Source organism: Mesoplodon densirostris, chromosome 1 (genome assembly GCF_025265405.1).
Source record: "Mesoplodon densirostris isolate mMesDen1 chromosome 1, mMesDen1 primary haplotype, whole genome shotgun sequence".
Classification (NCBI taxonomy): domain Eukaryota; kingdom Metazoa; phylum Chordata; class Mammalia; order Artiodactyla; family Ziphiidae; genus Mesoplodon; species Mesoplodon densirostris.
The window spans coordinates 70,798,654-70,823,716 of NC_082661.1; the positions used below are offsets into that span (position 1 = coordinate 70,798,654).

Genomic DNA, 25,063 nt, shown 5'->3' on the forward strand with positions numbered 1-25,063 from the left:
AATATAAAATTTTTTAAAAAGATTAAGTGAAAAAAAGTAAATAAATAATTTTATTTAAAAAAATCAGCCTGAGAAGCTGATTCTCATTCTAGTCTTTCCTGAATTTTTTTTTAATAACTGGGGTCAGTCTCTCATCCAGTCATGGGAGGCTGGAAGGGGCAGTGCTTAAGAGCTTTGTCATCTGATGACATGGGTTCACATCCCAGCTCCGCCACTTCCTGGCTGTGTGACCTTGGGCAAGTTGCTTACCCTCTCTGAGAACTCACTCACCTCACCTGTGAAACTGCATCAATGGTTCCCACTCAGAGGGTTGGTGTGACCATCAGTGAACCAACATTTATGGAGCCCCTTCTATGTGCCATCACTGATCTGTCTCCCTGCACTGGAATATAAGCTTCACTAGAGCAAGTGCTGTATCCCCAGCACCTAGAACAGAGCCTGGTATGTAGATGCTAGAAAAATTGCAAATGAAAATGGTGTGACATGGAGCAGGAGAACCTCGTGAGAGAGGCAGCCAATGCATTTGTAGAGGTGAGCACAGGGCTCAGGGGGCTCAGGGTGTGAGGCTAAGCAACCTGGACTTCATCTTCTGGGCACGGGGGAGCCAGGGAGGGTCTTTGGGGAGGGGTGGTGCTATGCCGTGTTAGGAAGGCTTCTGCGGTGCAGTGGATGGATTGGCAGGGAGAGGGGCAGTGAGGGGTGAGGGTGGTACTGCAATTGCTTGTGGTCCCAGCAGATATCTGTGGTGCAGGCCAGCTGGTGCTGGGGAATAAAGCCTGGGGAGGGAGAGGACAAAGCAAGTTTATATGAGTGGATCGACTCCAATCTTCACTCTGGGAGAACATTTTGCAAATGTGCAGAATCAGTCTCTTGGGGAAGGTACCGTGGGCTGATTGATGTTTTTCCTGCACCCACTTTTCCCCTTACTTAATAGGGCTTGAAAACTGAAATGCCCACTGGGGCCAGGCTGATGATGTCACGTCACTGCATCCCATGGGCCAAATGCAGGCAAAACGGACAGGGGCCATCCAGGGCAAACTGGGACACATTCTTCCCATCAACACAGGCAGCTGGTGCTCCAAGCTGGGTCAGATACAGCTGAGTGCTGCCAGAATGCCTGGCAGTGCTGTGCTGTGTGTGTTGTGTGTGTGTTGTACTATGTTGTGTTGTGTGTGCTGTACTGTGTTGTGTTGTGTGTGTTGTGCTGTGTGTGCTGTGTGTGCTGTGCTGTGTTCTGAAAGTTGTGTGTTGTGTTGTGTGTGCTGTGAGTTGTGTGTTATATGTATTGTGTTGTGCATTGTGTGTGCTGTGCCGTGTTGTGTTGTGTATGCTGCGTTGTGTTGTGTGTGCTGTGAGTTGTTTGTTATATGTATTGTGTTGTGCATTGTGTGTGCTGTGCCCTGTTGTGTTGCGTATGCTGTGTTGTGTGTGCTGTGTGTTGTGTGTTATATGTATTGTGCTGTGCACTGTGTGTGCTGTGCCGTGTTGTGTATGCTGTGTTGTGTTGTGTGTGCTGTGAGTTGTGTGTTATATGTACTGTGTTGTGCATTGTGTGTGCTGTGCCTGTTGTGTATGCTGTGTTGTGTTGTGTGTGTTGTATGTACTTTGCTGTGCATTGTGTGTGCTGTGCCGTGTTGTGTATGCTGTGTTGTGTTGTGTGTGTTGTATGTACTTTGCTGTGCATTGTGTGTGCTGTGCCATGTTGTGTATGCTGTGTTGTGTTGTGTGTGTTGTATGTACTTTGCTGTGCATTGTGTGTGCTGTGCCATGTTGTGTATGCTGTGTTGTGTTGTGTGTGCTGTGAGTTGTGTGTTATATGTACTGTGTTGCTCATTGTGTGTGCCGTGCCGTGTTGTGTTGCGTATGCTGTGTTGTGTTGTGTGTTATATGTATTGTGTTGTGCACTGTGTGCTGTGCCGTGTTGTGTTGGGTATGCTGTGCTGTGTGTGCTGTGTGTTATATGTATTGTGCATTGTGTGTGCTGTGCCGTGTTGTGTTGCGTATGCTGTGCTGTGTGTGCTGTGTGTTATATGTATTGTGCATTGTGTGTGCTGTGCCGTGTTGTGTTGCGTATGCTGTGTTGTGTGTGCTGTGTGTTATATGTATTGTGCATTGTGTGTGCTGTGCCGTGTTGTGTTGCGTGTGCTGTGTTGTGTGTGCTGTGTGTTATATGTATTGTGCATTGTGTGTGCTGTGCCGTGTTGTGTTGCGTATGCTGTGTTGTGTGTGCTGTGTGTTATATGTATTGTGCATTGTGTGTGCTGTGCCGTGTTGTGTTGTGTGTGCTGCGTTGTGTTGTGTGTGCTGTGTGTTGTGTGTGGTGCGTGCTGTGTTGTGCCTCTGTGCTGTGCTTGCACTCAGCACTGTTGTGGGCGCTGGGACACAGCAGCTCCCCTGCCCTCAGAGCCTCGTGGGGAGACAATCAGTCAGCAAAGACCAGGTAGTAAGAAGTGACAGGAAAAGTAAATCAGGGGAGCAGCTGGTTAAGCAAGGCCATGGGGCAGCCGCTCTTGGGTGACATTTGAGGAATGTGTCCCCGGCAGGGGGACAGCAGATGCAAGGCTGGATCTGGGCACAAGGGCTGAGGTGACACGGGGCCAGAGCGCACGCACATGGGATCTTCTTCCAAGAATGAAGGCAAGACTTGGGGGGTTTCGGGCAGGGCCCATTCCTTCCCACCCTCAGGTGTCCATGTCGAGGTCCCCCCACCAGCAGGGCTCTCCCTGGCTCCCAGCAACCCACCCCCCACCGTCACGGCCACCCCCTACCCAGGGCCTGCCTCTGTGTTCACTATACCAGGTATGAGCTCTACAAGGCCAAGGGCATCTCACTCTCCCTCTTCCCAGTCCTGGAGCACAGCCTGGACCACACTTGCCTGATCAGCATGTGCTGGGGACTCCAGCAGGGGTCTTGTTACTGTGAGTGACAGAACCTGCAGCGGAGGTCAGGCTGGGTGGGAAAGGCCCAGGGCAGCGGGTAGGAGCTGACACCTGTCCAGGGCTTAATTCATGGTGGGTTCTCTTCCAAATGCTTCACAGAAATTCTCCACTGACCTCAACCCTTGAGATGTGTGCTGGCAGTGTCCCCATTCTGCAGATGAGGACACCCACCCGAGGCTCACAGAGCTGAAGTACCTTGTCTCAGGTTACACTGGGCGGGGCCAGGGGGATTTGAATCCAGACCTGTCTGACCCAAGACCCTGTGCTACTAATGCCACATCGTAGCTCTTCATTCGTAGCTTTAAAATGCTGTTTTTTATGTTCCTGGAGGGAAAAAAAATCACTGTGATGCACGTTTGAAATTCTCAGGCTCCTAACGCCCTTCTCCCATTGGAAATGTGGCTTCTTCAAAAAAATTTTTTTTTTAATGCCAGATTTCTGGAGACTCTATCAAATTCAGGACAAACACTTGCCAAAAACAAATAGTAAACCTCAGGGAATTAGTATGACGTGAACTCAGAACTGGCCCCTAGTGGAATGGCCACTGCTTCCTAAAGGCGGGTTGGCCTTAGTCAAGTTGTTTTGGCCCCTGGGCCTCTGTTTCCCATCAATTAAACTGGGTCGAACACTTAGATAGCCAAGCGTTTTTACAAGTCATGTGATACTCTACAAACTGGGGTTTTAACAATGCTCATTACAACTATTGTTTCGGGTTGACAGTCTCTTTTAAAAATCCTGTATGTGGTGGGAACTGCTTTGAAAACTACAGCTGATGAACAATGTAAACATTTTCTCCAGCATAATAAGCCTGTTCCCACCTCAGGGCCTTTGCACTTGCTGTTCTCTCTTCAAATAGCTGAATGGCTCACCTCTCGCATCATTTTAGCCTCAAGTCTCACCGTTTCTGATATCTACATGCATGTTGCTTGTTTCCCCGTGAGATATGAAAAGACATCCCCCAGGAAAGCAGGGACTTTGCCCACTGCTCCATCTCCAGCGGCCAGACCTGTGCCCAGCACATGATTTGTGCCCAGTGATAAGCTGTTGAATGAAAGCTTGAGACAGGAGGGTCTCTCTGTCCCCAGCATCATGCTGTCATGGGGCTTGTTGTAAGGAAAGTCTCTCTACCGAGGCATCACCTGGATGAGCCAAATCCAGCCCATTCCTTTAAAGGAAACACCCAGTAAGACAGATGAACTCTGAACTCTGAGCATCTTTTGCGAAGGCACTGAGATGCTGGCTGGGGCTCCTGCTTCCTGCTGCTGTTACACGTGTGATGCTGGGCTGGGAGAGTGGGGAGCAAGAATCTGTGAACGTCATGGCATCATCGGTTACATCTGTGCCACACTGGGAGGGTTTGGCCAAGCATTTCTGCCTACAGGGTGACACAGGACCCTTAAGACAAAGCCTGGAGCTAGAGCTGCTCCGAACCACCCACGAAGAACAGGAGGCCAGAAGGGCGTAGCCTTGCTGACAGTTCCGGAGCTGAGCCCAGAGAAGGGAGGAGGTGGAACCTTTCCCCTGGATTCTGTGGCATGATGTGATGGAGGAGGGGCTCACCTGGGCTGAGTCAGGGAAGAAGGCATGAGGACTCATTTCCTTACAAAGCCAAAAATGTAACGGGAACCCTGCTATGGACTGAATTGTGACCCCTCTAAATTCTTATGTTGAAGCCCTAATAAGGTCATAGGTGGGGCCCTAATCTGGTAGGATTGGTGGTCTTATCAGGAAAGGACAATCTCTCTCCCTCCCATCTTTGCCCCAATCTGCCCCCTGCGTCCCCCTTGCCATGTGGGGTCACAGAGAGAAGGTGGCCGTCTGCAAACCAGGAAGAGAGCCTTCACCAGCAACCCAATCAGCCAGGCCTTGATTTTGGACATCCAGCCTCTGTTGTTTAAGCCATGCAGTCCGTAGTATTTTGTTATGGCAGCCCAAGTAAACAAATACAGACACTTACACCCCTTTCTAACTCACAGCCATGTATCTCTCAGATTAACTAGCATCTAACAACTTAACTTGCACAGAAATCCCCTGGGAATCTTGTAGACACAGAATCCTATTCAGTAGGTCTGGGGTGGGCCCTGAGAGTCTGCATTTCTAAGAGCTCCCAGGAGATGCTCCATGGACCACACTTTGAGTAGCCAGGGTGGACAGAACAGAACGCGGCCTCGGGTGTCAACATCCACATTTGTAATTATATAAAGAGAGTCCTCCTTTTACTAGACACCTCCCAGGCACCAGGCACTCACTCACTGATTTGCATGTCCTACCTCATTAATGCCTCAGAGTGATATATCATCTGTCATTGGTATTGGCTGACAGATGCATATCAGTGTATATTAATGAGAGTGAGGGCATTTTCAGTGGGAGGAAGGGTATCTACCATTTACCCTCAGCAGAATTCTCAACTGATTTGAAAATGTTCCAGAGAAAAAGGAAAAGCAGCTCCCAGCCCTGGGTCAAGCTCTTAGTCAACTTTCCCCATGCTTAGGTACATGCAATTTACTAGGTAGGCCAAGAGAAATGTAAAAGGAAGTGATTGGTCACATATGATCTTACACAAACACTCCAAAACACTTGTATTTTAAATGATTTTCTTCTTTAAGGGAACCTGGTCCTCAACTGGCCACACAGCCAGCATGGCTTGCTTTCTGCTTTTTTTTTTTTTTTTAATCACCTGAGTCCCTTTTTCTCTTAGTATGTGGGACATGGTGCTTTTCAGGGAGTCACGGCCACACGTGGCATTGTTCTTTGTCTTTAGGGTGTGCTCACTGGCCCATCCATCATACGTTCTGGACTTAGACTATAACCAGCACCTTCGTGAGATCTGGATCCTCAGGTGGGTAATGACTTTTTGGTTCAAATGCACAAATGCTCTGCTTTGAGCTGGATTTGCTGAACATGAAATCAACCCCTTCATTCACACTCAGTTGGCAAGTCCTGCAAACAACATCCAGTGCTGGGCATTAGCTAATCCAGCACCCAGCTCTTAGCCTGGTCTGGTCCTGGTCCTGCTACACCTACTCACAGCCTACACTTGGCAATAATAACGCTGCCTACGTTTACTGAGAGCACTTTCCATGTAATAGTTCACTTAAACCTTACAGCATCCCAGTGAGGAGGCATTATTACCATCTCAGGAAAGTGAGACCCAGAGAGGTTAAGTCACTTGTCCAAAGCCACACAGCCAATAAGTGGGAAAACAGGGTTCAAAGCCAGGCTGTCTTGCCCCAGGGTCTGTTTTTTCAACCACTGCTACTCCAGCTGACCACCCCTGCTCTGCTGCTGTCTGAAACACTGCTCCCCCAGTGGCCACCTGGCTTCTTCCTATTTACCTTCAAAACCTGGCTCAGCTGGGCCCTCCATCGGGACCTTCACAGCTTGCCCTGGGAAGGGACCTCCCCGCACCCCCGGCACTTTGTGCGCACCAACTGAAGAGCCCCAGTCACGCTAGATGCTCGGGATCTGTCCCGCTGGGGTGCGGCCACCTCAGGGGACTTTTCACTAGCGATGTGACCACAACAGAGATGGTTCAGTGACAGTGTCCTTGTCACACCCCCTCCATGCTTTTCCCTTCTCTCCCCTCCGTCTCCATCCTCTCCTTCCTGGTGTCCCCAGCATTCCTAGCATGTGCCAGACATCATACCAGCTCAGGAGCTATGCCCATCAGAGCCAGGTCACTCAGGAGCTGGCGAGCAGATCACACTGGCACAGAGGGGGCAGTGCGGGAGCCCAGGTGGAGGGTCGCGGGGGATGCCTGAAGTCCTTTCACCCAAATCAAGTGTGGAATGAAGAGTTCGCCGTCATAATCTTCAGTTACCCTTTCCCCCTTCATCACGGCCCTTTCAGTCCTCAACCGAATGCAGTCGGCTGTGCCCCCCACACCCCTTCCTCAAACCCACCAGGGGTCTTTGCTTCTCAGTCCTAATGGGGGCTTCCGCTGCTTCGGACACAGCTCTCTACCTGCACCTTCTTCCAATTCTCTGTCTCTGTCTCTCTCCTTCTGTGACATCGACCCCCACTGGTTATCTAGATCTTTCCTCACAGACAGGATTCCTTATGAGCTGTGTGACCTTTAGGCACACGAGTTAACCTTCCTGAGCCTCAGTTTTCTCATCAGGAAAATGGACATAATCATCCCACCCGCAGGAGTGCCGTGAGGTAAAGGATCTAAAATAGTGAGTGCCCAAGGAATGCCAGAGCTACTGCTGCGTCCTCATCTTTGTCCCCCTCACGAGTCCTGGGAAGCTGGTCTCCGTGCGTTCAGCAGCACATGACGTTCACACAGGACCCCAGATACATTTAGGAATACATTTAGGTTTTCAGAGGCAACAACTAATACAGCTTCCAGGTCCAGTCCTCCAAGTAGCCATCATCACGAGATCAGCCCCAAAGCAAACCGTCCAGCCCGCGCCTCCTGGTTACAAGAACCTGAGTTTAAACAGAACACAAATGCTGGAGGAAGAGGGGACACCTTGCTTTGGTTTGTGTTACCATTTAGCTGGGGTGGGGACTGTGTTGTTTAGAAACAGTTGGCGGTATAGTGGGCCCGAGAGCCCTGCGTCTCCCCATCACTGAGGATTCACCTGTGGGCTATGAGGGCTTCCACGGGAAGACCTCCCTGCTTCACGGAAACTTGATTTCCTGCCAGCTCTCCATCGAATGTGCCCGTCAGAGGTGTCAGTGTAGGGAACAGGAGGGGTGGAGAGGCGGGGATGGTGGCCAGTGGTGGCCAGTGGCGCCCAGTTGGGCCCCTGCCCCTACCTGCTGGGCCTGCTGCAGTAGCTCCATGCGTTCCCGCAGGATCTGGCTGTCAAACTCCCGGCTCTGCCGCAGGATCTGCCTGCGCAGCTTCTCCACGGCGGCCTGCAGGTCCTCCCGCTGGCCCTCGCTCAGCGCCTCGCTGGCCCGCCGCCCCGGCTCCTGCTGCAGCGCGTCGTACAGCGTGGCCTCCAGCTCCTGGATTTTCTGAGCGGCCCAAATCACACAGACAGTGGGAGGTCACAGGTGGGTGGACGGGAACCCCTAGGACACTGCAGCCGAGCGAGGCCCAGCTGGGGGATCTTGGACAGGGAGCGGAGGCATGCAGGGGCCGAGCAGAGCGACCAGCGGTCTCGGGGGTGGGCATGGGGGTGAGGGAGCCCCTTTCAGCCCTGTGCACACGGTTTTGAGAACACTTCTTAACTCTGTTCAATCAAGACACCCTACTCTGTACAGGAGGGGACTAGGGCAATAAGAAGAAATAGTCATAACCGCCCCTTAAGATGTATGATTCAAAGAGAGGTTTGACTCAACTGGTCTTTATTTTTGTCTTTGGCTTCCAATTTACTGCCCCCAGCTTGGGAACAAATCTCGCCTTTTATCTCGAGTAGCGTGGAAAATGTGCCCCAAATTGCATGCACTTGGCATTCAGCTGCCTAGTTAGAAAAGCAATTTCAACCCCAAGCAAATGGGGACAGTGTCCTCATTGCTCTCTCCTCCCCCTGAAAAGCAAGACACCCCTGGTTAGCAAAGCACATGAGAGGTTAGTAGCCAGGGGAGGAGATCCTTGTGAAAGCTCAGAGTTTTCACCATGAGAGGAAGTTATTTCTTTTCAGCCTCACGGCGAGACACTTAAATATGTTTACCTTATGGGAATATCTAGGGACAAAAGAGAGAAGTATCTCCTTCTCTGCCATCCTAAACCCCCACCCACGTCCCTTGCTAGGAACAGCTCTTTCTCTTCCAAAGATGCTATAGACCAATCACCCGTTTTAATGGAAATTGCTAAGAAGACGCAGGAGGAGGTTTGAAGCAGTGGGTCAACACGGGTGGCCCTCTGTGCCTGTGGCCACCTGCTCCTGCAGCCTCCCCGGCTTCAGCATGGCTGTGCTAACCCCCCTCCCCCAAGGGAATTCCAGGCCCATCAGACCAATCTTAGCCAGCAGGCATCAAATTCCCCTCTCCTGACCCCAGTCGTCGCCCCTGGGAAACTAGAAGGTGGGAATCTGTCCACTGACACAGCCAAGGGATCTACATGGAGCCGGAGCTTGCCTGTGCCTGCTGGCCGCCCCCTCCCCTTGCAGCAGCTGGGCTCCTAGGAGACCCGCATGTGGCCAGCTTCCAGCCAGGACCCCACCACCCAATTCTGGAAGCTCCACTGTGGCCCTGCACCATCTCACTCAGCTCAACGACAAAGGAACACAGGTGTGACTTTGGCACCTGCTGTCCTCCCTTCTGCCCGCGGCCACGGCGCTGCCACCCTCTGGAGATTTTTCTTCCCTGACTGTTCAGGTCAGCCGAGCGCTGATCACAGCTCCAATCTCGTCATGTGCCTGAAAGCCCACTTGAGGCTTTGGAATATTCTTTGGGTAAGAATGTTGTTTCTACCCAGTGACTGGATCAGCACGCCCAGGGGCCTCCTCGGTGGAACCTGGACTCAGGGCCCCCCAGGGCCTTTCTGCACATGGTACTTAGAGAGCCAAAGGCGGACACCAAGTTTTCCAAAGTGCATTGGGAAACACCAGTCTTGCAAGATGTCCCTTGAAAGAGGGCCCCAAGAGCCACTGAACTTGGACATGGCTTGCTCTGTTCCTCTTGGAGTCTCAGCCCATCCTTTAGGACCCAAGAAGTCCTCAGAGTTTTCCAAACTTACTCTCCTGCAGCCTCCCCCTCCTTTTTGGGCCATAAGTTTCTATGTTATCTCCTGAAATCGTTATCCTCAGAACTTTCTGGGGAAGGCCAGGGAAGGACAGAGGTGGTGTACAGTGCAGCGGCAAAGGGCGCTTGCAAAAGGACGGAGAATGGACAGAATCAAGGAAAACCCAAAAAAGTGAAAGAGGGAAGAAAAGGATGAGTATGTTTTCATTTCTAAATTGCCCTTAACAGCACGTGCCCAGAAGTAAGGACTGAATGGGAAAATGACACTTCTTGATGAGGCTCAAACTGTCCTGACCTTCTCCATCTGCTGCCCCCTGCCCTGGGGATTCAAGCCTCAGAGCCTGGACACAAAGGGTCAAGGGTCACAGTGAGGTGGACCAGCCTTCAAGTCCAGAATCTTCCACCTGTGCTAAGCCCAGCATCCTACTCTCTGTCTTCATGGAGACAGAGATTTTTAGTTATTGATTCTGCTTCTCTTAGGTACAAACCCACTTTGTAAAATGATTTTAGCTACAAATGATCTGAGCAAAGGCTTGCTCCAGACTCTATATACTCACTGCTTCTTCCTGCAAGAGCAGTGTTGAACTCCAAGTGCGCTCTGCTGTGGGGACATCCTGGAAATGTCCCCTCAAAGCCATATGAACCTGAGCATGGTCCCACCTCATGTTCATCACCAGTAAGTCCAGAACCAGTTTTGCGACCCAGGCACAATGTTGCACAGGACCTCACAACAAGTAATTCTTGTTCTGATGATCACCCACCCTCCACTCATTGCTTTACTTTTGTTCCTTTGTGACTGTCTCTTTCTGCTATTTATGGGAACACTTTCTCTGGGCTTTAAGCATAAAGAAATATTAATAAGAAATATTAATAAGCAGAAAGTTTCTTCTCCTTCATCTCAAATGATTACTAGAATGGAATAAGTAGGCCCAAAGAAACTATCAAGCTAACTAAATGGTTTTGAAAAATCATGACTGATTTGGAAAAAGTGACAATTTATCTGTATGGTCATTCGGGTTGAAACCCGTCGAAATGTGGAGATGGCATTGGTATCGTGCCACGCAGCATTTCAAGGACCCCAAATGTGCCGTCAGCCCCAAAAGGAAGAGCAGCCTGTAATGCTGAGTCTAAAGAATCGGAACATGCAACCCACTTCCGGTCCTACCAGGTAAGCCTGGTCGAGGGCTTGCTTCCTGTAGTCTAGCTCCTCCTCCAGGTAGCCCTTCTGCCTGCTGAATAGGTCCTGAAAAAGAGGAGGTGCCCAAGGTCAAGATCAGCGTGAGAACCCATCACCGGGCAGCTCTTCAGAGCCAACCTACTCACACTTGCTGGAGAGTGACGGTCCCACCGAGTTGGGGACCTGCCAGGTGCTTGGGTGAGAAGGGATGTCAGGTCTGCCCTGCTTGCTCCTGCGTGAATCCCCAGCAGGAGCCTCGCTGGCCCAGGAGCCTTGATCAAGCCTGTCCCAACTCCTCCCAGCTTCCTTCCTCTCAGGTGTCTGACCTGGTTCCCACGCCCCGGGCTACGGGAATCCTTCTCAATTCCTCTTGTCACATCCCGGTGGACCCTGGATGCGGCTGGTTCTCAGATGTGGCTCTTCCTCCCCACACCAGTGGCATCACCCACCTCCTGATTACTCTCACTGCTGTACGCACCCTCCCCACTCTCCGGTCGCTCAGTCCCTGAAAGCGTGATCTCTCCGAAACCCGAATCTCTTTTTTATTACTGATTGGAGGGTTTCAGGTTTAGAGCTCAGCAGTTGCAGCCACTTGATTTTATAGAGGAGGAAACAGAGGGCCAGAGAGGACCAGTGCCTTGTCCTAGATGCCACAGTTCACTGGTGACAGAAGTGGGACTAGACACCCAGGCCTGGTGATTCAGCCCAGGGCTCTTCCCACCCAATATGCTGCTTCCAGGCCTTAGGCTCTTCCTTGCTCCTCCCCCTCTCATTTCTACTTAGAAAACTTGATTTGGTCTTTGAAGGCTCAAGAATCATCTCTTCTGGGAAGCCTTCTCTGACATCCCCAGGCTGGGTAAGATGAATCCCGCTGTACACTCACGGCACCTGGTGAAGAGCTGGCATCGCTGTTTATCAAGTACCGTGTGTGCCAAGCACTGCGTGAAAACAGGCCATGTGTCCATTATCTCTCATCCCTATGGCCCAGTGAGGTGGAGATAGGAAACCCCATTAGCAATGAGGAAGCAAAGTCCAGTGTGTCTCTCCCAAACTCATGGCCAAGAAGGGGCAAGTGAAGCCTGGAGCTCCATCCTGATGTCCCTGAGCCCCTGGTCCAGGTGCCTCCATACCACCAAAGTGCCTCCCCTAATGTCCCCACACGACACTGCCACTGCCAGCTCCCACGCATACATCCCCAAGGGCTTGCAGGCTAGTCAAGGCAGGGACCCCGCTATTCATTACTGAACCCCTAATCCTGGCATAGTGTCCAGGATAGCAGAGGCTCCAAAAATATGTATCAAGTGAATAACTGAGTGAATGGATGATACTTACACAGAACAGCCATGAGAGCAAAAGCAAAATTTAGAAATGCATGCAAATCAATACAAAACACATGCAAGGCCTTCCTGGGAAGTGAATTATCTGAGCTCTGTCAACCCCCCTCCCTCCTAGGGGGTTGCATCTTTTACCTTCTCTTTCTCCAAGTCTAGCATCTTCTGGGTCAGGGCCGCCTCCGTTCCCTCTATTTGCTTCAGCCACTGGAAAACAGCAGGGACAGAGGGCGCAGCTAGTGAGAACGAGAGCTCAGTGGGGGCCATCCTCCAAGAGGAGGCTCCTGGCCCGGAGAGGGTCCCCATCATGTCCCAAGGTGGCCCTCGAAATGGAATTTCAATGTCCATCCCGATGTTTCAGCTTCGACAGATGTTAGCTCAGGGATCATGGGTACACACACGTGCGTACGTGCATGCAGGTAGGTGTGGGGTGTGAGCCCAGGCAAGCCTATAAGTAGGGGAGGTTGTGGGTGTGCATGGCGGATACATGTGGAAGGCTGCGAGTGTGTGCCCTGGGATCCCCGCAGCCGGGCAGGCGAGCCTCCCTTGGTTCTACCCTGCCGAGTGCTGTGCTGGCGGCTTCACGCCTGGGACCTCGTCCGGCCCCCTCATGACCACCCCGTGGAGAAGGCAGCATCTCCCCATTTTGCAGGTGAAGACATGGCAGCTGAGTTAAGTCACTTGTCCAAGGTCACACAGGTGAGAAGTGGGGATTTCGAACCCAGCCTGCGGGACTGCACCCCTGCAGCCACTGGGGCATGTCTGAGCAGCCAGGGGCACTGCGGGATGCAGGAGTGAAAGGGGGTCTGGCCGTGCAGGGTGTGAGGGTCTGAGAGTACGGGTGGGGACACCTGCCAGGGGCTGGTGATGGGGGTCCGTCTGCCTGTTCTCAGGTCTGGGAGCGGGTGAGCAGGAGGCAGGCAGCTGTTCCTCAGGTGTAGGCACGTGGGTGTCTCTTTACGAGGAGCCCACCTGAGAGACAGGGGGAGGTCCACACACCTGGCTAACACCCTGTGGGGATGTTTTAGGTTTTAGGGGTGTCTGGGGGTGTCAGTTTAACAACATGTGTAAACGTGTACATTCAACCTCCTCGTTGCTAAAGCCAACGGATGACTTCCCTGCCGTAGGCCTGCCTGCCGCCCACCTGTGGACGCGCCCCTTCCCGATGGCCCAGACCCTTAGTCCTCCTCCTCTGGCTGCGGCTGCCCGTTCTGGACTCTTGGCGCCCTCAAAGGCCCCACCCTTGGCTGTCCCCTCTCCTCAGCACTCCCCCCGGGGTTCCACCCTCCCCTATGCTCTCTCCCTCTCTGAAATGTCCCCCTCCAGCCCAGATCTGCCCCCCACACCCCGATGCCTCAAGCTCCCTGAGGAAGGGCTTCCCTCGAATGGGAAGAGCCCCAGCTCACCTTGACTGGGAAACTGGGAGCAGCCACGGCTCCTCCCCCTTCACTTCCCAAACGTTGGTTCTACCCCCGTCCCGTTTCAAAACTCCACCCACCACACTCCACCACCACCACCCAGAGCAGGCCCCCTCTCAGCCCCCAGGCTCACGTCGGACCCCAAATCTCCTTCCGCCCACCAGCCAGCGTGTTCTCTCCAAACACTTAGCATCTCTCATGGACCTTCCCTGCTCCCACTGAAAGCCTCCCCAAGGAGATCCCATCACTCCTGACAATGGCTGGGGGACCAGCCACGCCTTCCCTCACCTCAGGGCCTCTGCACATGCTGCTCTCTCTGCCTGGAACATCGCCACCTCTCCCACCCCCAGCTTCAGCCCCAGGCCTTTTTACCTACTCAGCCTCTGGACCTGAGTTAGCTGTCGCCTCCTCCAGGAAGCCTGCTCTGCTTCCTGAGTCTGTGGGGCCTGGTGCCCTCCATGGATCCCTTGTCACAGCACTCACCTGACAGATTGCTGTTTCCCTTTTCCCACGACATGGGATGTGTTCTGTTAAATTTCCTTACCCTGCACAGGGCCTGGCGTGAGGCAAGCACCTAACAGACGTTTGCTTAGGGAAGGAGGATGCAGGGGTCTGGAGGTCTGTGGGGTGTGTGCTGGCTCCATAGTGGGAACAAGCCTAGATAAAGCTCCGCCCACAGAGCCTCCCCACTAAAGTCCATGTTAGCATGGCCCCCAAGAGCGGCCCCAGAGCCAGTCGCAGAAGCAGGCACCCAATGCAGCATTGCTTTAGACGGTGCTGAGCCGGTGTGCAATGTCTTAGAAACAGGTAAGCATATTTTTGACAAGGAATGAAAAATATTTCGCTTTTTACTATCCTAATGCAAGCAGTCATAAAATGAATAAAATAAAATGGAAAAAAATCCAGTTTTGAATCACTACAAGCTGCTCTTAGGTTTTGTAGAACATAATGTCCAGTTTTTTTTTATTGTTAAAAAACAAAGATTTGACAGGCATATTATGCACATAAAGAAAAAACCTGACAGGTCCTCTTCAGCCACTGGGAGAATAAAGTGAGAACAGAAAATGCTGGCCCTGGGCCTCCTGGCGTGTGAGGGCACGGATTTCTTATTGGAGTCCGGCCAGATGTCTATGGGGCCTTGCTCCGGGGTGAGAACCTGGGGAGTGGGGACAGGGTGCCTGCCTGCCCCCAAACCCTCAGGGAGAAGTGAGTCAGCCCACAGGGCGCGGGAAGAGGACTCTCGTGGGAGGTGTGGCTGGTGCACCTCTGCCCCAACCGGCACTTTGCCCACAGGTGCAGGTCCCTGATCTCAGAGCTGGGGAATGGGGGACCTCCCCCCTCTAACACTCAACCCTCCCTTCAGAGAAGGGTCCCAAGGCCTTGACGCTGGGCCAACTATTAGAAAGCTTGCCTGTGGCCTAAGCTGCATTTTCTCATCTGTTGTTACCAGTGAGAGCGTGGATTTTTAAAAACTTCCACCTTTCTGATTGATTTTGAACTCGATGGAGAAGAGGCATGACTTGTGATCACTTGTAAGTCCCCCTGACGCCCCATGTTCTCTGCTCAGCATGTGTGGTGTGTGTTTGGGTTGAGGCAGCTAGGCAACGTCCCCAATCTTGGACTCCGCTGACCAGAGGCGGGTCTGGAGGGCGCTGAGATGGGCCTGCATGTGTTTCTCTGAACCAGACAGAGCAGGGCTTCCCCAGGTGGTGATGGGAGGAGGGCAAGCACCCAGGGCAAGATGCCATTTGCAGCAAGAATGCCAAGGGACATGCAAACTAGTTTGAGTCACACTTCGCTTATAGGCTACGAAAGGAGCCTTGTGCTCCTAAATAGAAAATTGAAGTGGACCTTAGTACTGCCAGTCAGATACCAGTACTGAATGGCAATTTTTTAAATGAGGTGTAACTTGGTTGAGGGGGCTTGACTGAGGACGTCGCAGGGGCCTCTGAGCCCCACTGCGAGATTTTCTTCAGCACCCATCAGCCCCGGGGTGACCAACTCATCCCGTTTGCCTGGAACTGTCCCCGTTTCGGCACTGAAAGTCCCATGCATCCTGGGGAAACCGGACAGTCGGACACCCTGGCTGTCCTGTAGGTGCTCCCAGGGGAGTCCCGTTGACCCACTTTTCTTCCGGGGGTGAACTCAGCACAAAGTTCTCTCCACGGGGGAGACACGGCACCTCCAAAACTCTGGGCCTTCAATCACAGACACGCGGCAGAGCTAGTGTCCCTGAGGATATGAAGCAACACCAGTCTAAGTCCAGTCCCCACAGACTGTCCCAAATGGGGAACTGGGCCCCTCTCACCTGGTCCAGAGTCGGGCCTCTAAAAGCCAGCGCCGGGCACCGCCTCTCCTGCCACCACCCTTGTGGGATTTCGGGAGGGGCTGGCAGGCCAGGGCAGCTGGCACAGCTCTCTGCGTTTAGGGTGCAGAGCGTAGCACCAGCCAGCCGGCTTGGCAGGGCTCTGTGGTCATTGGCAGACAGGCAGCAGCCGGCGGGGGCTGGTACAGGTGGGCATGGGGTGGGCGACAGGGTGAAAGCAGACAGCAGCCGCATGCCAGGCAGGCCCCGTGTCCTCTGTGTCCAGGGACCCGTGCTGCTAACCTTGCACAGTTGTTGAGAAGAAGAGGAGCCCTGAAAGCCTGAGCTGGGGCCAAGGCCGTGGGTCTGGAACCTGGTGTGGGGAGGAGAGTGTCGGGAAGGGCCCGGGGCGGGAGAACTTGGTAACTGGCAGAGGGCTGGGGATTCCCGCCAGTCTGCCCCCCTCCAGGAGGCTCTGGGGGTAGGAGAGAGGGAGAGCCCCCTCCCCAGGCCCACTGCCCCAGCCCCACCCCGAGTCCCTGGCAGTTCCTGCTCTTTGCTCACTGTCCACAACCATCGATCAAACACCTCTCAGTCCCCAGCCTTGCCCCAGGTGCTTGGCAGCAAGGCTTGGTTCCATTTAAAAGTGCCGTGTCCTGGAGTCCTGACACTAACTCTGCAAGGCTCGCGGCTCAGAGGGATGAAGGCGCTGGCCTGCAGCAGCCCCTGCAGTTGGCGGGTCGTCGGGGGGCTAAGAGCCAGCCCAGGAGGGGCCTCCGGGGGATAAGGAAGGAGGCCTGGGTCTGGCATCGTCACGTCCTCCGGGCGTGCTGGAGGCTGGGCACTCGGAGGCTCATTCTCAGTGAACGTTGGAGTGAACGAGGAATAAACTGAAAGTGTCTGCTGGGCTCTCTGTGTGACCCCTGGAGGCTACACTGTCGCATTTGGCTCTCCTGGTGAGAGGGATGTTTACTGAATGCACACTTACCATCACCTGTATCTGAGGGGCCACCAGCCAGCCAGGTATGAGTCATCCTCATCTCCCGGCCCCCCTGAGGACACAGACTCAGCCAGGTGACAGTAGCAGTGATGTGGGCATCGCCACTTAACCACCTGTGTGACCTCAGCAAGGGTTTTGCCATAAGTCTGTTACCAACGTCTAGTGCCCTGTACACGGGGAAGGATGGACAGGTGCTCAGGGAAGAAAACTATATTTTAAATGCCCTTCCAAAGATTCTGGAAGGAATCCTGATTAAGGTCATTAAGACTTCATCATTATAAAAGTAGCACTTTAAAGTTTAACTCGTGCTTTAAAAGAAAAAGATCTATAGACCAGACTACATTAGCAAGTTGGATATGCCTAAAACAGCCTAAATTAATGGAAAAGGCAAACCAGGATGTATTTTTAATAAATACGGCAGTAAGTTATTATATTTAGTATGTAAAGCACATAGATAAGTCAGTAAGAAAAACCATAGTTATGACCAAATACGTATTAAATAAGTGAATAGATGAATGCATGATTGAATTAATGTATGAATGAATAAGTAACAAACAAGGGCAATGGAATGTAATTACGATTCACAAGAAAGAAGAAAATGGATAATAGACAAAAATCCATTATCACTAGCACTCAAATAAATGAAAATTAAAATAATGACATCATATAATTTCTGCCTATCCTATCAGCAGAGTTCTTAGTGGTGATATATGCCTTGTTGAACAAGAAACCGGCAGCGGTAACACTCAGGTAGAGGGGAATTGGTACCACTTTTCTGGAAACCATTTGACAGCATGAAAGCTCTTAAAAACTCTCTTACCCATCAGCCCAGTGATTCCACTTCTAGAATCTATCCTGTAGAAGTGTTTTAAAATGTAGATAGAAACTTATGGGTAAAGACGCTCATCGCTGCATGATGGTAAATAGAAAAAAGAGCAGAAATGCCCTCAATATCTTAAGAGCGAAAGAATCATTACTGAGGGTGTGGCTATAGGTGGAATGATGCAGGGCCGTTCATTCTCACGGTGGAAGCTTATGAAGCAGGATTAAAAACTCAAGTATGATCCTGACCAACGTTTTTAAAAGGGCGTAGGAAAAAACTGGAAGGAAATAGACCAACTGTCGCAGATGGTTTCCTTGAAGGGGGTTTTGATTTCCTTCCACGGTCTCTAAGTTTTCTACCATAAGCATGAGTGATTTTCAATCAGAAAACAAAAAGGCATGCACGTGCGCATGCAGACACAGACGGACCAGAACCATGCTTCCAGAACAAAGCGAGACGCCAATGTACAGTTTCTTGTATGGTGCCGGGAAGCTCAGACAAGGTGTATGGACAGAAATGCCGCTGGGCTCTACCTTTTCACACAGGGCAAGCACAGTTCCAGCCTGGATTATTGCAACCTGTTCTTCATTTCTCAAATTCTAAAACACAAAAATGGGCAAGGGCATTTTACACTGATCTCACATCACGTGCAGACAGTCAGCCCTACACAACTCTGACAGTGGCCTCCCCGGGGTCAGCCCCACTCACTGACGGGACCAGATGTGACATATCTGAGGACCGGCCCTCGGGGTGGGAATGTCTCATGTAGTGGCACTGAGCCTTTTAGAAATAGGGCCTCACTCAAGCTAATCTTTTAAGAAGGCAAAAGTCTCACTTTCTGATTTCAGAAATCTCGAGGGATTCCACTTTCTTTCTGGACACTCATTTTTAGGCTTTCTTTCCCCTCATCACTCACGGGCTATCAGGATGATCTAACTTCAGAACCCCACTTCTGATGGATGTGGACCCAGCCACCCATGCAGGAATGTGGCCATACAAAAGCCTTACATTGTACTTAGTAGATCTCTTAGGAAGAAATTAAAACGAAACGAAACAAAAGCCACACAGAGTACACCCGAATCAAAACAAGAACACAAAACCGGAAACCGATCGCTCATAGTTACCCCATTATCGCCAAGGATATCTAATTTCTTCATAAGTTCAGAAATATTCACATCCTGGAAAAGATGTCCAACGTTCATTTTGTGTGAGCTACAAAGACCATCCACACCAATCTCTAGGGCCTCAGCCCTCAGTCCTTGATAAGACACCTCTCCATTTCTTGTCTCTTAGAGCCTAAGGCCGGGCAGAGAGTTACTCTTAGCAGTTCCTTCAGGGAGGGAGGGCGGGCTGGTCACTGCTGCGTATTGGCTGAGTTTTACGCCAGCACAAACACCGCTTTCTAGAAAGGTTCACGGAATCCTGTGGGTCAGAAGGACCCCTCTGTGCCCGTGGGCCTAGCAGGACTCCAGGCTCACAGCAAACGCTGAGCTGCTAGAACGACCACAGCTACTGTCTCTAGAATGCTCAGCACACTCTGGGCACTGCACTGAGCCCTTCATGTTCACTATCTAATTTAACTGTCACACCCACTTCACGGTGTGGGTGTTGCCACTCAGCTCTCCTAGATGAAGAGATTGAGGGTCAGAGAGGTTACAGGCCAGAGCTGGGAAGTGGCCAAGCTGGGGTTTGCCTTCAAGGCTGCATCCCAAGGCTCTGCTCTTTTAACATGAGTACAAGTAGGGTAACATTTGGTGACCCGCTGGAATAATGAACTCTGACTTTCAAAATATAGTGGAGGGATGGGGGTATCTTGTTAAAATCATTTCTACCCCTGGCACCGGCACACAATCCCCTTTCCAGCTGAGCCTAGCATTTGAGCAGGCTGTGGCCGTAGTAGAGCGGGGGCACCCCCCAGGCACGCTACCTTAACTCCTTCCTGGTGACAGAACAGCTGGAGGGCGCTGCTGTTGTTCTCGGGGAAGGTGCTGATTTGGAGGTTAAATGCTGGCGACCTCCGCTCTCTCTCCTGGGGAAAAGATTTGGTTTAAAAACAGAACTTTATTGGATTATTTACCACTTGCCATTTTCCCACGTTACTCAGCAAAAACCAACGAATTCCAGTTGGCAAAGGTGTTACTAGAAAGCACGCATTCAGGCTACAATCTTGATGGAGACTGTGTCCTGTCTGCACCACAGTGGATCTCCTGTGGACACGGGGTTACTTCTTAACCTCATCAGCTGGGAAGAAGTGGTTAGCAGAGCGTCATGAGTTAACCTGCTGACGTGCTGATGGAAGCTCAGGAAGCCACACTACCATCATTAAATACTCGGTAAGAACCAGTGCGTGAAATTTCAACAGAAATCATCGTTATCTCATTTCATCCTCACACAACCCCACGGGGCAGCCATGACTGCTTCCGTTTTGTGGACAAAGAGAAGGAGGCTGGGGAGGCAGAGACCCCCCGAGGTCCCACATGAGTGAGTGGCAGGGCCAGGACCCTGACCCTGGCTTCACATCTTTTTCAGTATAATCTGCTGACTTTGTTCACAATTTGTTTTTGAACCGCACTAACACTCCGATGATCATTCGACCTCTGCCTTAGATTAATAGTCAAATCTCAACTACTCAGGAAGGAGAGCAAGCATTTCCCCAGAAGCAGTACATTAATCATGTGTAAAGTGACAAGTTTTTAAAAAGGACAGGAGAAGCCCAATTACTTACAGAAATAAAGTAGAGCGGCAGAACAGTACTCTGGTCTCAAATGTGTTTTCTACACAGAGCTGCCTTTAAACCCTGAGCAATGGACAGGTGAGCCAGCAGAGAAGACCTTTCCCAAATGATACCTTGAAATCAACTTGCTTTTATTTTCTCAAAATTATGGTAAGTAAGCTTGCTTTGGACCATGCCTGCAGAACCTAGCTACAGAACCAATGGGCTTCATTAGCCATTCAACTAAGAGATGTATCCAAGATGAGCACCAGATGGCAGGTCTTAAGCAGATGCTCTAAAGGAGAGAGGAAGGGTGGGGCCATTAATTCAATTAATTCCACGAAGCCCCAATCTGCCTAACCTGGTTTGAATCAGTTTAGATAGAAAACCTTATTTCTCTTATTAGACCAGAACAACACAATTCACAATGGTTCCGTGCTACAGATGCCTTTTCTACCTGTAATGCTTACTTAAATGGGGTCTCCACAGAAAAGGTGACAAAAGAAAGCTCATGTTTTATATGAACAAAAGTCAAAAGACTGGTTTCCAATGGCTCCAAAGGATGGTGGAGACACTCAAAGAAAGTTCTAGTAAAGTGACCGATGCTTATGGAATTCTCATGAGGAAGACACATAGCAAAGAGCCATGAAAGGTTTTCTAACAGTGGCAGTAGTATTAACCATGACCTTTCCTAACTTCTACTTCTGCCGCATGAACGAAGGAAGGACTCAGTTCAGGTTCAAGCAAGAGCTGAGTCGCACGGCAACACTTGGTTCTGAGACATTCAGGCCATGGTCCATGTCAGCACAACAAAGAACAAGATGGGAAGTTCCAGTGCAAGCAGAATTTTAACTGAGGCCGGGAGGAGAAAACAAAATCAGAGAAACACCAACATTGCCAAGGAGCTCGCTTTTACTGAGGGTTCTGGACATGCAAAGGCTTCAGCGGAGGGAGAGCAGAGCCGTGTCACCACAGATGCTTAGAGAAAACCAGTCACAAACTCAGGTGATGTCTCACAGGTCGATGATTTTTAAATGGAAACAAACAAAAAAGGAGTATGAAGTGGTAGCAAGGCAATACAGTAACACACCCGAGGCAAGGCTCCAGTTGGAAGCAATAATCCCATGAATATCCCTCACACTGGATCCAACTCCGTGTATTTGGGAAGTCACTGAAGATTTGGGACACGATTTCTACCTGTGAACAACATTCAACCTCCCTTCACGCTAAAGAGTTGTTCTGAGTTGCCGTTTGAGTTACAAACAACAATTGTGTTAGTCCAATACTGCTTGCAATGTCTGTATTCACTGCATCAAGGAGTTGGAACGTTACAAGCTTTCTCAACCGCCTATGCAAATACCTCCTTTTACCCTGTTTACTTACCTTGTGTTTACCTTGGCAAATAGAAAATGGGCCAAACTAGCAGTAAACACATTATAGAGTCAGCTGCAGGCCAGGTCAGACCCCGCTCTCTCAAAAGGTGAGATTCATGCATGCAAGGTCACTTAAAAAGGTGTGTTATTAATTGCAACAGTGCTTCTGTCCGGGTTTGCAGAATGCATACCAGGTGACTATGCATGCAAGAAGGAAGTAGTTATGGAAATGAAACACAAATAAAAAAGGCAAAATATTGCAAAAACAAATTATTTTATTAAGTGCAAAAACAAGCCGTAGGCAATAAATATATTAGCTCTGGTACATGTCCAAAGACTTCGGTGAGCATTCTCTCCAGAACATATTAAGGCAGTGAAATTATTCTGAACATACAGATTTAAAAAAAAAAAGAAAAGAAAACAAGTGTCACACGTCCCCTTACACATGCTTGAAAACATCTGGGACTTTACATGAATTTCAGTTTGGGCTCAAAGAGAATGTCTGCTCCGTTTGAGAGTTTACAACAGATAGAGTCTCTTACTTCGAGTTCTAGCACTCTGAATTCTAACAGCTCATTCTGATCCTTTGCGTCTTGCATTTCATTCTTCAGCTGGTTCTCTTCCATTTCCAGCCTGTAAATCTAGAGCAGAAACACCTGTGGATTAACAGGTGGGAGAACCACTGTCTCTCACCAGGGGCCATGAGAATGTGTCCCCCGATCACAGACCCCCTTGGTGTTGGCCTGAGGACACAGAGGCTGTCACCAGGGGGAGGGTCAGAAGGGGAGGCTTTCAGCGAGTAGGTGAGGCTGGCCTTTTCTGCTCTGGGAGCTGGGGATGGCACAGACGGAGGCCGCGCCTGCTGCGCCCCTGCGGCCCCGAGCCTGGCCCAGCATGGGGGCCAGATGTTTGCTGAATACACGAATGGTGGGGAAACTGAGGCATGGAGCGATTAAGTCCCTTCCCCAAGGTCAGTCGTGGGGGAAGCAAGAGTGATCCCCGAGCTTGTCTGAGTTCCTTCCGACCCAGCCCCCCAGTCAGCCCACCTAGAGTCCGGCCAGTTGCAGCAGGAAGGCACCCTGTACTCCCCAGAGGGCTCCTATGAGGAGCCCGAATGGTAGCAGATCTCCCCAAAGCACAGTCTGGGAAGGGGATGGCCTAGGTCCCAACCCCCCGGGGAGACCCTGGGCCAGCTACGTAGCTGTCGGTACCTTAGAGGCAAACAGCAGCCCCCCCCACTAGGCTGCCTGTGGTGAGACTAAGACAATGCATGGAAACGAGGGCCCTGGTGGGTCACGGTCACCTTTCCTCCCTCCTGTCTCTACTGGGGTGGTACCGCCCCACCCCTGGGAGACATTTGGAAACAGTGTGAGAGCTTTCCGTGCCTCCCAGAATATAGAGAGCAGGACCAAGGATACAAAATCTCTCCCAACGCATGGGGCTGCCTCGCAGGACAATGACCAGTCCTGTCCCAATGCCCCAGATGTTGTGGAGAGACACGGGACAATCAATGGCCACACAGCAGGCCAGTGCAGAGCTGGGACAGGGCCGCGGCCCCCCACCCAAGGGGGCAAGGCTGGGCTCATACAGTTGGGGCATTCTAGGATACTTAGAAGCTACGGCCTAACCCAGGTCCAATTCCACTAGTATGGGAGGTGCAGAACAAGCAAATCTATCGGGGCAGAAAATAGGTTGCCAGGGACTGCAGGGTGAGAGATGGGGAGAGACTACAAATGAGCACGAGGGATCTTTACAGGAGGCTGAAAATGTTCTAAAAATTGCATGGTGGCGGGACTTCCCTGGCAGTCCAGTGGTTAAGAATCCACACTTCCACTACAGGGGGCACGGGTTTGATCCCTGGTTGGGGAACTAAGATCCTGCATGCCGTGCAGCATGGCCAAAAATTTTTTTAAAAGATAAAAATGGCATTGTGGGATGGTTGCATGACTCAGTAAATTTACTTTAAAAAAAATCACTAATTGTTCACAAATAAGAAAAAAATAAAGCTAAAGTCTTGTCCCAAAGCTATAGATCTACTCGCCAAGCTGACTCCTTGAGAGAGCTCTGGCAAGTTCCTTGACCAGAAAGTTCCATGACCAGAGAGGGAAGGCCAGGCTCAGCTCTGCCAGCACCACGGCCTCCGGTCCATGAACTGGACTATGACCACCGAGGGCCTGCTTGCCAACCAGTGCCTCAGGCCCCTGCACGGGGAGCAGGCAGGGGAGGAGGTCTGGAACCCAAGGCAATGGCAGAGGTGGCCTGGAAGCCCAGCATCAGAAGAAAGGACAGCCCCCATCATGTCTGCAGGGTGCTCTAAACCAGCTCTGTGGACCCCGCCCCAGAGGACAGAACCAGGACCAGAGACCGGGAGCCCCCAGGAGGGGTGTGGGTCAGACTCCCGTGGCCAGAGCAGGCCTCTGAAGTCCATGGGGGTCCATGACCCCCTGCGGCAGGGGTCAGGGTGTTTGTGGCACATACCTTTTCCAGCAAGTCTTGGTTTGTTCTGATGAGCAGCTGCTTCTCTTCAACCCATTTGGAATCCTAAGGAAAAGTACTAAATATGTTCATACTCATTGAAGCAAACAGACAGTTAAATAACAAATAAAGTGGCAGTGGGAAAGGTCACTTCGTATGAAACTTTCTATGAAAACGTCAGAGAAAAGGACAGCGGTTAGAACGATCGCAACATCCCTCAAAACCTGAAAAAGAGAACCAGCGGGTCTGTGGCGCATCCCTCCTCCACCTCTCACATTCCTTAAAGCACAGGGAGCGCGTCTGTATCACTGACAGAAAAGCACCTGCACCGTGACTGAACCGGCCCCAACAGACCCTCCCCTGGCTTGTTCTCTGCGGCCCGCAGGCCAGTGTCCAGGCCGCACCCCAAGGGCCTGCCCATACTCAACACACCTGGAGTCATTACAGTAACACATTTCTGCTCACCCTAGACCCTCTGCCCGTGACGCCCTAACCAAGTCTCTTTGCCTGGACAAGTCCTGTCCAGGAAAGTTCCAGGAGCACAAGGCGCTAAGTCTGTCTTTACACCAGCATCCTGAGTGCCTAGCATGGTGCTTGGCACCCAGCCGGTGCTCAATAAACGCCAGGGGATGGATGAAGGAGTACACGAGGGAACTTTCTTCCTCCCTTCCTTCTACCCAACATTATCACCCTGCGCCGTCCCTGGGTTGACACACGTGTAGGTCCCAAGAGGCTGAGTCCCTGTGAGGACAGAGCGGTTCCATTCATCTTTTTTCCTGTGGGAGGTTGTTGGCAACGTCCCTCCCATCTCTGTGCCCCTTTGCAACGTGACTCTGCAGCTCCTTCCATGGAGAGATGCATCTCCTCCTG

The 25,063-nt window shown here is 51.3% G+C and overlaps 1 protein-coding gene across 2 annotated transcripts in view; it reads right to left on the reverse strand.

Moving 5' to 3' along the window:
- Positions 1-25,063, reverse strand: part of JAKMIP1 (janus kinase and microtubule interacting protein 1) — a 72,642-nt gene that overhangs the window by 5,881 nt on the left and 41,698 nt on the right. The window contains exons 11-18 of one of the 2 annotated variants that reach the window (XM_060087709.1): positions 24,197-24,259; positions 22,261-22,359; positions 19,560-19,661; positions 18,757-18,810; positions 18,166-18,231; positions 12,225-12,293; positions 10,744-10,821; positions 7,704-7,907 (exon numbers count right to left, since the gene is read on the reverse strand). In XM_060087709.1, coding sequence (XP_059943692.1) covers positions 7,704-7,907; positions 10,744-10,821; positions 12,225-12,293; positions 18,166-18,231; positions 18,757-18,810; positions 19,560-19,661; positions 22,261-22,359; positions 24,197-24,259 — 735 coding nt within the window. Of the gene's footprint in view, positions 1-7,703; positions 7,908-10,743; positions 10,822-12,224; positions 12,294-18,165; positions 18,232-18,756; positions 18,811-19,559; positions 19,662-22,185; positions 22,360-24,196; positions 24,260-25,063 lie in introns of those variants that run through there. The other variant, XM_060087777.1, reaches the window with a different exon arrangement.